Here is a 12,151-nt window from a genome sequence, read left to right on the forward strand (position 1 = left end):
TCTTATCCCTTCTCTAGATGAACAAACACGGGTTTAAAGTACTTGTAGAATAGTTAGAGTTGGAAACGGAATAAATGCTATGGAAAAATAAAACGGATGGCTAATAGAGGTGGCAGAGGGTTCGAATCTCCAGGATGTGCGGCCTCAAAAAGAACAAGAGAGAAGAGGGGAGCAGAAGCAGATCTGTGCAGTAAAGACACACACTCAATTAGAGACACACTGGAATGGAGACAGAGTAAAAATAAAAGTAATATACTTCATCCTGGAAGGGATAGTAGAAACCCTGAAACTGAATGGTATTTCCAGGGAGGTGGCATGAAATACAACCCCCATGACTCTGGGCAGAGCCTGAGTAACAGCCACACGTGAGAGGCAGGCAGGCAGGCAGGCAGGGCAGGGCCAGCCAAGGACCATCAGAGGCAGAGTGCCAGGGAGCTGGCGTTCTGCCAAGCAAGCGAGGAGGAGAATTGCAGAACACATGAGCAGTCAACACGTCTCTAATTCTGTCTTTGCAGGGGGAGCCGAGCAGCTGTCCAGATGTGAGACTGAGTCACTTACAAAGTCCACGCGTGCATCTTCTTCTTCTATTATTATTTTTTAAATTTTAGAGTGAGAGAGAGAGAGCGAGAGCTCACGAGTCGGTGGGGGCGGGGCATGGGCAGAGGGAAAGGGACAAGCAGACTCTGGGCTGAGCACAGAGCCTGATGTGGGGCTGGATCCCAGGACCCTGAGATCATGACCTGAGCGGAAATCAAGAATCAGATGCTTAACCGACTGAGCCAACCGGCAACCCCCTCCCCAGGCATATATATCCTAAAGGAGTTACCATTTGCCATTTTGCCTCTTGCTCTGAGAAGACCTTCAAAGAAAGAGCTTTTAAGACAGCGGCATAGCGTGGCCCAGATAATGAGCCCAGATTTCCAGTGAGAGAGAAAGAGACTAACAGCTAGCTGACCGGGGGCTTGTCAGGGAAAGGCCCATTGACTCAGGGGGGTGGCGGCCAGCAGGGAAAAACCATTCGAGCTGCAAGAAGCACCAGGACCTGCACTATTAACCAGGTCTATTTCACTTCGATTTTTAAATAATACTGACAAAATAAACCAATGTTCAAATGGCCATTGGCAGGTTTTCGCTAGTTCCTGTTAATTCAAGTAAAATCCAGGGGGTAGTAAATAAACTTCTCACCAGACCCGGATGCCCAAACCCAAGATAGCAAGTTAGGAAGCACTCTGCTTCATGTTGGCCCCTGAGGAATGCTACACTCACACTCTACAGGTGGAGCATTTATAAATTCCTGGATGAGGTCCAGCAGGTGCTGCAATGGGGCTGGAAGGACCCCAGCCATGTGTGTTCAGTATTAGCTTTAATATCAAAGATGAGGAATGTTCCTGGTTTGCCTGGATGGAGCTCCACTGGGAAGATGTAAATAAAAGACCACATCAACATGTGCCTTTAGAGATTTAAGTCAAAATCTCTAATCTTTGTCACCCCTACTTGTCAGGAAGTTGTTCAGCTCTTCGCAGGGTTAGTGAAAACAGATCAGCCTGAAAACAGACTAATCTTTCCAGTATTCCATTTTCATATATCAATTCCTTGGAAATAAAGAAGAAACCTATATGCTGGATCGCTAAAAATATCCTTTAAAAATGGATTTTATTCTAAATAAAAATTTAGAAAAGAAGGTATTTCCTTTAAGATGTATTAATCAGTGCTATAAGAGATACATGAAGGGGTGCCTGGGTGGCTCAGTCAGTTAAGTGTCTGCCTTCAGCTCAAGTTATGATCTTGGGGTCCTGGGATCGAGTTGGGCTCCCTGCTCAGCGGGGAGTCTGCTTGAGGATTCTCTCTCTTCCTCTCCCTCTGCCCCTACCCCTGTTCATGTTCTCTCTCTAAAATGAATAAATAAATCTTAAAAAAAATAAAACATACATGAGAGATGATCTGTTTCCAGCATGTGAGGACATAGCAAAGAGATGGCCAACTACGAATGAGGAAGAGGACTCTCACAGGGAAACAAATTGGCTGGCACCCTGATGTTGAACATGCAGCGTCCACAAGGGTGAGAAACAGATTTGTAATTTAAACCACCCCCCGCCCCCGGTCTATGGTATTTTGTTACAGTAGCCTGAACTGACTGAGACACGAGTCAAAATTAAAGTACCAGGACAGCGCCATTAGAAATCCTCAAAGCTCACTACAAATCCTTATAAATGCAAGGAAGCAAACATCACTTCTTACGGCCATGGTTGTGGAAGAGGTCAGAATACTCAGGCTGAGGCCTCAGGCTGCCCCACCCGGACCTTCCAAGGCCTGCTCAGGACCAGCTCCTCTCCCCTTCGCCATCCCCACTCCGGGTACTGATAAGAGACTCAACAGCCTCCTGGAATTCCATGAGGACTCTATTCTCTGCAGCACCAACCAGAACATTTAGGAAGAAAAACTAGGGAAAGTTTTGGAAAGATCCAGTTCACTCATTCCTCAATCTACCTCACACCGGGTACTCTGTGGGCATTGAGGATAAAAATGGCAGAAAACGAGCTGTGATTCCTTCTTATGCTTTGGTGAACAAGACACACACTGGTAATTCTCTGTCTTCTCTTAAAACACACAACAAACTTGACCTCCTAATCCCTCAGGCTCCCATCAATCCTCTTCGAAGCCTTGCTCATCATGGATGTTCCATCTCACTTCCTCCCCTCTCCTCCCTCAGATGGAACTTTAGAGGCATGAGTGGCCTCTTTTGGCGATCCAGAGGTCACATCTTTGTCCTTACCTTACCTGACAACATGGTGGCCCCACCTACAGCTGACCACTCCCACACCTTTGCTGTTCCCCTCGTCCTGCAAGGCCAGGTCTTCCTCCTTAGGAAGCTCTCAGCTTAAACATCACCTGCTGGGAGAGGCCAACCCTCACCAGACAAGTACAGGAGCCTCCCTGGCTCTTGCGAGCCCATGGCTCTATTCACATTCACTGCCTAAGCCTGTCATAGCTCTCTGTCATTGCCTGCAGTGACTGCTTGATTATGTGTTGTCCTCAGGAGAGGAGGACGTTGCCAGTCTGCTCACCATCTGACCCATCATGGCTCATATGAACCACAAAATAGTAAACGTTCAATAAATCTTGGTGACTTGATGAATAAAACCAACCAACTGATGGGTATAAAATATTATAAACAACAATGGAAACTGTGTTCTGTGAGAAAGTGGCCATTCCACAGGGCACTGGACAGAGGACGTAGGGGTGGGGGCGGGCTCCACGGTGCAGGAGCTCTGGGCAGGAGGACCTGAAGGCAAGGAAAAGCTGGACACATATGCGAACTGGGACATGGTCACTGAGGCTGGTCTCGGGGCCCCTGCACTCTCTGTGCCGTAAACCAAGACAGGACCTGCCTCCAATATGCTGGTGAAAACGGAAACCGGACATGATTAGACATCATCGATAATTTGAACAACAATGTTGCCTATGTTTTCTTTAAAACAATTTGTTGTTTATGACCCCAAACATATTCTTCAAATGCTTGTATCTACATCCTACAACAAGAACATCTTGTGAGCACTGTTTTGAACCAAATGAAAATCACAATGACAATCACAGGATAATATTGCACCTAGCAAATGTCCTCTAACAAATTCCATTGTCTTAAATTATCCCAGTGAAAATGGTCTTGCTAAGAAAACACTTATTTTATGAGTAGTTAAAAAATAATAGTGAAGAAATCAGGCAGTCTTCCCGACTAAAATCAGGACCAGTGTAATGCAGAAAGAGAGTGAAACGAAGTTTCCTATGAGAAGCACAGAGGATGACGAGGACAAGGCTGCTCCATGGGTTTTGCTGGGCGAGCAGAGAAGACAGACTCACAGCTTGACAATGGAAGTACACGTTTAGAATGTAAAACATGAAAGCAAAAGATGGTCGAAAACTCAGAGGAGGTGCCAACTCCTACCTGTGGCCAGGTAGATGATATGGACCAGCGTGTCCCTGCCCTGCACCACGTCCACGGCCACGTGGGAGAAGCGGCTGTTGTCCTCCATGAAGGCGGGCACCGAGGTCAGGGGCTGCACCACCTCATGCATCAGAATGAACCTCTGAGCATCCTGCAGGTTCCTCTCCGTCAGGTTCATGTACAGGCCCTGGTCCACCGTGCCACACTGCAAGGGAAAGCAGGCCGTTACGGGACACCCACGGCCGATCCTGGCCACCTGGCCGGAGGGGACATGGAAGCTGAGTCACTGCCTCGTGCAAACACGGGCGTTTCTCCCTTTCCCCCAAACTCCCCGCCCTTGCTGTCCCTCCCATTCCAGATGTGAACCCATCGCATTTGGGGAGTCTTTAAACTCCATCATAAATGAACAATCCGACAGGTGCATAAAAACTCCCCATCACCTGCTGAGTTGCATGGGAGCTGTCTGGCCACGTGCACACTATTCTGTCTGTCTGATAAACCAGGAACTCAAATTGAAAATGCAGCAACCAGGAACATCATATAGATCTATTACTTTCCCTATTAGAATGATGGGTCTAGAAGCAAGATAATGGATTCCATGGAGATAGAATTAGGCCACTTTTACCTGTAAATGATATAATATCATTCTAGTATTTTTCACCTGGGTACAAAACACTGCAGGCCTTGTTGCTTCGTGCTCATGCTCCAAGCCAGAGTGAGGGAGGAAGGGAGATGGGGAAAGAGGAGGGTAAAAGAAGACGACAGGAAGAAGAGAAGGAGAGAGATGTTCAGACAGAGGTGCTGTCGTGAAGATGAGTCTGGTAGGTACGGGAGCGGAGGTGGCGGGGGGGAGATCAGGCCTCGCAATTGCTGAGAAGTGAATCCAGAGCTGTGGTGTGCAGAGGCCGGGCAGGCGGTGCATAGGATGGGTTTTGGCAAGAACCAGATAGACAGAGGGGTGGGAAAGAGAGAAAAGCTCTCCTGGGGCAGAGCACACAATCAGAAAATCCTCACCAATCTTTTTCATCTCTTTCCTAAGCTTAAATCCTGGCGCCCACAAAAGCTGATCCTCGGCAGAACTTCCCATAAACAAAGTGGATGGAAATGGATCTCTCTGTCGGTACCACCTGAAACTACCGTTTATCACACGTCCTCTCTAATGCTTGGTTTCATAACAAGTGAGAGGTGCAAAACTGTAGGATGGAAATGGCTTTTTTAAAAGAGATGATATTTCCGTAGCACCTGATACAATGCTCCACGTGCTGTAGAATGATAAGCCGGCTGTAAATTAGAGAGTATCGGAGAGACATGGGTTCCAAGTCTGGTCTAGTGCATCGCCAATGTCACACATCCCTGCAGGGGCAGCCCATTTGCCAGGTGACGGGGACCCCATGCAGTCGGGTGAGCGGTCAGCTCTGCCGCCCGGGGAGCCACGCCGTCTTAGGTAAGACACCGCCTCTTGGCCTGTCTCGGTTATCTATAAAGTAGCTGGAGAAACACTTCCTCCGTTCCCTCCACAGGGCAGCGGTGAGGCCAACAGAGATCATCAGTGGAAGGCGTTTGTATATTAACTGAAAGCACTTGGAAATGCCAAGGAACAAAACAGTGTGCCTGGTGCAGAGAAGCCATTCAACCAATGGTAAATTTGTCTTGTAGCAGGACAGCAATTCTATGGTCCACCGAGCTGCAGTGGCCAGCGGGAAATGTATGAATCAATAGAGGACGGAATCAGTGGGTGAATACACAAGCAGCCGCGAGTGGGGCAGGCGGCTGAGCCCGGAGATTTCTCATCATCATCGTATTTAACGGTAGCACGTAAGGGACAGGGACATTGCCTGTTTGCCAATGTGGGACACAATGAAACCCTCTCCCAGACTTGGCCTGAGGTCTACCCAGGTGAGCTCCCGTTCCGCGCGTGACGCTGTGTTTGGCAGTTTTCTCTTCCTGAAATCAACGGCAATATTGAAACACAGGTGCCCCTTAGCTATCTACTTGCTGGGGGAAGTTCTACACCCAGGCTTTGTGTTGTATGCAGTGTTTTTTAAAAATCGGCATCATAAAAACCGGGAGTCCTAACACAGAACTGAGGACCTCATGCTGCTCTTGAGGAATCTGGAGGTCTGCAAGACCTGGGAGGCCTTGGTGGGCTAGAGCTGGGTAGCAGTAGGACCATGGATCTGCCTTTGTCCTTTTTACCCTGCTCCCCATATCTTAAGTCATCAACCAGAACTGCCACTGTGACACCATGATTTGTAAGAAATACATATTTGGTCTTTGTCCTCTTTCTGACACAGAGCTCCTTAAACCATGGAAATTTCCTAAGTGCTAAGAGCGGTAAAGGTGCCTTTTGTTATGTTAACGAGGTGACTCTGGGCAGCCAGAGCCCCCAGGTAACCTAAGGATGGAGGCCAGTTGACAGGAGACCCAACTGAGGGTAGGAACTTTCGGTCCACCTCCTCATCTCCAGGGAGGGGAGAGCGGCCGGAGGTTCAATTCAATCACCAATGGCCGATGATTCAATCAATCATGCCTATGTAATGAAGCCTCCATAAAAACCCAAAAAGGACAGGGTTCAGATGGTTTCCAGGTTGGTAAACACGTGGAGATTTGGGGGCAGTGGCGCTCAGAGCGGGCATGGAGTGCCTCTCCCCAGACCTTGCCCTGTGCATCTCTTCCAGCTGGTGGTTCTAGAGTTAGGTCCTTTTATAACAAACGGGTAATTCTAGTACGTAAAATGTTTCTCTGAGTTCTGTGAGCCCCACTAGCAAATTAATTGAACCCGAGGGGGAGGTCACTGGAACTTCCCATTGATAACTAATGGATCAGAAGCACAGGGGAGGACCTGGACTTAATTAAGATCAGCATCTGAAGTGGCGAGGGGGTAGGTAGGAGCCTGGTGGGACTGATCCTTGCACCTGTGAGATCTGATGCTATCTCCTGGTAAATAGTGTCAGAACTGAGTTGCCTCGTAGGACACCCAGATGGTGTTGGAAAACTGCATAGTGGTGTGCGGAAGACTCCTACACATTGGAACTGGGTAACAAAATCGTTGGCCAAGAACTAATTTTGAACTATACTCCATAACATCTTGGTTTATTTTGCCAGCCTGTAATAAATATCTCACCCAAGGATTCTTTTTCAACTATTTTGAAAGCTATTTAGATTTATAGTATATATTTATTGGCTCGTAAGTAACCCACCTAGCTCTCTAAGGGGCTGCAAATTCTCTAGCTCTGCCTTATACACTGGGTTCCCACAGTGTCTGGGTGACACCTTGGGGACTCGGTGCAAGAGGGAGACAATACAAAGAGTCATTGTCCTCAAGTGCGTTACAAACCACAGTGGCTGTCTTGTTAACGCTTCTGAGAGTAGTAAGAGTCATCATTCTACTAACTTTTTTAATGCAATAATATTTGCATTTTTGTTTGTTTCAAAGACAATAGACCCATCCTCATCCCGGCTTGCTGGAGCTTTGTGCAAGTCCACAGTCACCCACAGCCTCATGCTTAGAGTGCCTGATCTGAATGGCCCTCTTCCTCCCATCTTGCTGCAAACCTGCTCTGTGTATCAAAGGGTCCTGATGACACAGCCGACCCCTTCATTTGGTCCAGCAATGGCCTCCTCATCTGCCTGACCACTTTTAAGGGTCTGTTTTCCATTTTGGCTCCATCATTTCTGATTGATGGTTATCAAAACTGCACAGAAAATTCTGGAGTCTGTCCACTGGGTCTGGATGGTGTTTCCTGTCCCTGACCAATGTTCTTCCTTGCAAAGCTCAGGGCCAGGATGACTCTGGGGAGTGCAGGCTCTGACCAGGTAGGCTTTCCCAGCACTGCCTACGGTGGTTTCTAGATGGCAACCGATACAAATACTAAACATTTTTCATTGTTTTGTTATTGTTTTCAATATTGAGATTTCTGTATTAAATCTTGAAAAATGATGCACTGTCCCTCCTAACCCATTCTTCTTCCTGAACCTGAATCCCATTTCTGCTCCTCTAACTAATTTGCTGGTTCTAGTTACAAGTGCTGCATAAAATTCCAAATGTCAGTAGGCAAGCAAGAATAATAATAATAAAAAAAATCGAACCACTTCTCACTGCTGGTTACCGCAAACAGAAGGCCATTTATACATGACTACTGGAGGGATCCTTGGTTCAAAATGTATTCCCACCCTGTGCCAGCTAGATGGTCTCACGAATGTCAGTCAGGATGCCGTTGCTAACACGGTTATCAAATATGGTAAACTGGAGGGCGCCTGGGTGGCTCAGTTGGTTAAGCGACTGCCTTCGGCTCAGGTCATGATCCCGGAGTCCTGGGATCGAGTCCCACATCGGGCTCCCGGCTCGGCGGAGAGCCTGCTTCTCCCTCTGACCCTATCCCCTCTCATGCTGTTTCTCTCTCGCTCTCTCTCAAATAAATAAATAAATAAAATCTTAAAAAAAAAAAAATATGGTAAACTGGAAGAAAATCCTTGGGACTTATTTGGACCAGAAATTACACAAGGAATCATCATCATCTATAACTTTCGTTCCCTGCAAATCTTAAATTCTACCCAAACAAGTTCAGCCTAGCTAAGCAAGCTTCCCACCCGGAACGCATGCCCCATCTCAGCAAGCTTCGTTGGTTCAATGGCACAGACCGACTCCCATCTCATAAACGTGAGTAAGCCCTTCAGTGTGACAGTGGCATTATAAAACCAGACGCCCGTGGCCTTCTGCAATGAGGGGTTTTGCTGTGTGCTACAAATATATTCAGACAAAGGGGCTAGAAGTTATCCACTGCCTGGAGGTGGTAAGGCATCACGGGCTTATTAAGTCACTGTTCATTGTGAAGACTTTTGCAATAGAAACATCCAGGCATTACAAGAACCCTAAAAATTTAGTGAGCATCTTTGTTAATTTTTTTTAACCTTCGGGATTTTACAAAGAACTTTCTTAAAGGGGATGATCTATTTCACTTTCAGGATTTTACAAAGGGCTTTCATAAATAGTTAATGTTGCACCCCGGCATCCGGGGGCAGGGTGGAATTTGGGTGCAGAGACTCAGCAGAGGGGCAAAGAGTCAGCGTTTAGCTAATGATGACATAAACGGTCTATGCTGTGAGGACCTGGAGCTACTTCAGGTTCGGTTCCCGCTAAAGTGTTAGCTCGCCTGACCCGTAATAGGAATTTCTTTGTCTAGTACTGAACTTTCTTAGTAGCAGGGCTGGGATAATACACATAAACTGATCCCTCGGTTTCCCGACTTACAAAGTGCAGATGGTGCTGCCCACTTTACAGAACTGGGGGGAAGAGACAGCAACAAGCATATAATCAAGCATTAACACAATGTGTGACACCCAATAAATGCCCCTAAGAGTCATCCTCTCCAAATACATTCTACAGTCAGCAAGGCACATTAATCAATATTAGCAAAATTCATCCCTAAAATATTCCTGGGCCTCTGAATCCCACCTTCCTCATCTGACTGGTGAAAATGAGAGATGGAAGATGCTAAGTGAATGGTCAAGTAAACCAGGAAATAGTAAAGAGCATGTAAAAACCTCCCATCTATCTCAAACCCCATGCTCGTAAATAAAAATTAAAATTAAAATAAACCTTCTTTCAAAACAATTAGAGCTGAATGGTTCCTGCCAAAGTCCAAGTAAAGTATAACATAACTGAACCTTTCCATATTCCCAAATTTTCTCAAAAGCCAATGTGTTAAGCTGATAAACCAACCTGAACGTGGAGGCCTGAGTATAGAAGGCGGTTCTAGCACTGACTCGTTGGGGTAACTGATGGTCTTTTAGACAGAAGAGGCTGGGACTTTGCATCTGAGGACTGAGTCTCAGATTCCAGCTCAGCTGCGATTCCGACAGCGTCCTGGGCCTGATTACCTGCACTGAGGCTCAGTGCCGCTCTCTGTCTGTGGGAGAGTTTGGTACTGATCACGGTACCGTTGTTAGCATGCACCATGACGAGCGCAGAGTTGGAACGTGGTGGTCCTAAGAATTACACCCGTGAGGAGGATGTCGGTGATCCCATAAGCATTCTGGTCAGAAGGGAGGAGGCCCTCAAGGGAAGCCTGCTGCTGTGAGCTGAATGTTCGTGTCTCCCCCAAATGCACAGGTCGAAGTCCCAACCCCCAGTGTGGCTGTCTTCGGAGATGGGGCCATAAGGGTGTCACAAGGGTGGGGCCCTGATCCCACAGGATTAGTGTCTCTCCCCACTCGCCGAGGAATGGCCCCATGAGGACGCAGTGAAGAAGTGGCCATGTTTAAGCTGGGAAGAGAGCGCTCACCAGAAACTGAATCAGCCAGAACCTTGATCTTGGACTCCCAGCCCCCAGGACTGTGACAAAACACAGGTCTATCATTCAAGCCACCCAGTCGGGGGTATTTTGTTATGGCGGCCTGTGCAGACTCATACACCTGCTGACTGACCAAACGTGAGAAAATCACATTAACTTTCTTGGGTCTCAGCTTCTTCTGAAATTGGGAGATGAGAGTAAATGACGTACAGAGCCCCTTATAGCTCAAACATCCTGTAATTTTGTGATTCATAAACTCATGGCCACCATCTGTTCTGCTTCCCCCACACACACCCCCCAGGGGCACCATCACATCCTGCTCACCGTGACAGGAAATCTCGCCACAGTCACCAATTAGGGCTCTAATTCTGTTTGTGCGTCTCCACTGCTCTGTGTCCCGGGCTCCATTCACTGTGGTGTCATTCATTAAGTTTCAGAGCTTCTAGGGACACAGAGTCCACCATCATTAGCACTAACTAAAGCTTGGATGCCCAGCCTGCTGCTTTATGCTGGCCTTTTTCAGTTCAGCCTCCGGCGGCCCAGCCCACAAAAGGCCCCTTTTCAGCCCCGGCACCACAATTGACAAAAGGCCTCGGCCCACTTCCATGAGCCCAAGCCGAGTGCAGGCCTGTGGGCGAGGACTGGGGGAGCTCCCAGCTGCAGGCTGCATGCACTGGGGTTTCAACTGTGTCGGCCCATCTACAGGAGGTTCTGCTTTCTAGGGGAGTGAGGGTCCCACTGCCCCCGCTGAAATTACCTGGAAGTTGGGGTTGGGGTTGGGATACGGCAGCCAGGCGGAGCGTGAGTTCTCCTGGTACTTGAAGGGCCCGTTGAAGGCCTGGGAGATGGCGCTCAGGTTGAAGACGCACACGGCCGAGGCAGCGATGCTGTTCCTGGGGGGGCCGAGGAAGAGAGAAGGGGAGGGAGGTCAGAGAGCCCCGCAAGGACACTGCACGGCGCAGGCGCCTTCCGGACGACCTCAAGATCACCATCTCCCAAACACCCCAAGGATGAAGTCGAAGCAGGGCCTGGTGTGCGTCTGGGGCTTCTTTGTGGATGAGGGAGCACGTCGCTGCGGAAGCAAGTTATGACATTTCTAATCCTGCCGCACGGGATTAATTCACTCAGCCACAGCGAAAGGGACACAGGACTGTGAAGAGTTGCGTGGGAGGCCTTTTAAGCTCTGGAGGAAGCAGACGTTCTCCTCCGGGGCCGTTGCCTCTCCCCGGTCCAGCGTGGCTCTCGACCCACCGTTTCTCTGCTTCTTCTAGAAGCAGTGGGATACGCTGCTCCTAGAGCCATTTCTTTTTAAACCCCCAGAGAGTGGTGTTTGTAAGCCTTCAAAAAATAACCAACTAAAGGCATTTTGCAAAAACTGCCTGTCAGAGACCCTTCCTATCTTCTTTTTTTTTTTTTTTAATTTAAAAAGCATTTTAAATTCAAAGGGTCAGAGAGAAAAATTTGATGTAGGAAATCTTGAAACCTCAAATCGGAGTTCAAGCTCCGCAGAGGGAGCTGTAAATGGGAGGCTCGCAGGAGTTCAGCGCCCTTTCACGACGTGTGGCCACAGCAAAATATTGTCTGGTGAAGTAAATCTGCATTTTCGAGCACAGCTCTGGTTTTTGCCCCCTGGGAGCCGCCATTTTTAGACATTCGGGAACAAAATGGTAAAACCATCGCAGACCCCACAGTGCAGTAGTATACCATCTCCTGCTGCCCGACTCATGGCCAAGGGGGTGAGACAACCACACAGTCCTGGGGTAGAAGGAGGGAGAACGGTGACCTTCGTCCCACTCCCCAGCACTAAGAGACCATGATGGGTCTACAGAAGCAAACCAAAGCTATGACAGAAGCACCAGAGAGCTTAGCCACAGTGTGGTGCAGCCATCCAACAGAGCCGGGCAGTAACTGGCTG

At 48.2% G+C, this 12,151-nt stretch overlaps 1 protein-coding gene across 1 annotated transcript in view; it reads right to left on the reverse strand.

Moving 5' to 3' along the window:
* Nucleotides 1-12,151, reverse strand: part of SEMA5A (semaphorin 5A) — a 466,526-nt gene that overhangs the window by 129,485 nt on the left and 324,890 nt on the right. The window contains exons 10-11 of the mRNA XM_034998860.1: nt 10,994-11,129; nt 3,944-4,148 (exon numbers count right to left, since the gene is read on the reverse strand). Coding sequence (XP_034854751.1) covers nt 3,944-4,148; nt 10,994-11,129 — 341 coding nt within the window. The remainder of the gene's footprint in view (nt 1-3,943; nt 4,149-10,993; nt 11,130-12,151) is intronic.

The sequence above is a fragment of the Mirounga leonina genome, unplaced genomic scaffold, assembly GCF_011800145.1.
Source record: "Mirounga leonina isolate KUSES-001 unplaced genomic scaffold, KU_Mleo_1.0 Mir_95, whole genome shotgun sequence".
Taxonomy (NCBI): Eukaryota; Metazoa; Chordata; class Mammalia; order Carnivora; family Phocidae; genus Mirounga; species Mirounga leonina.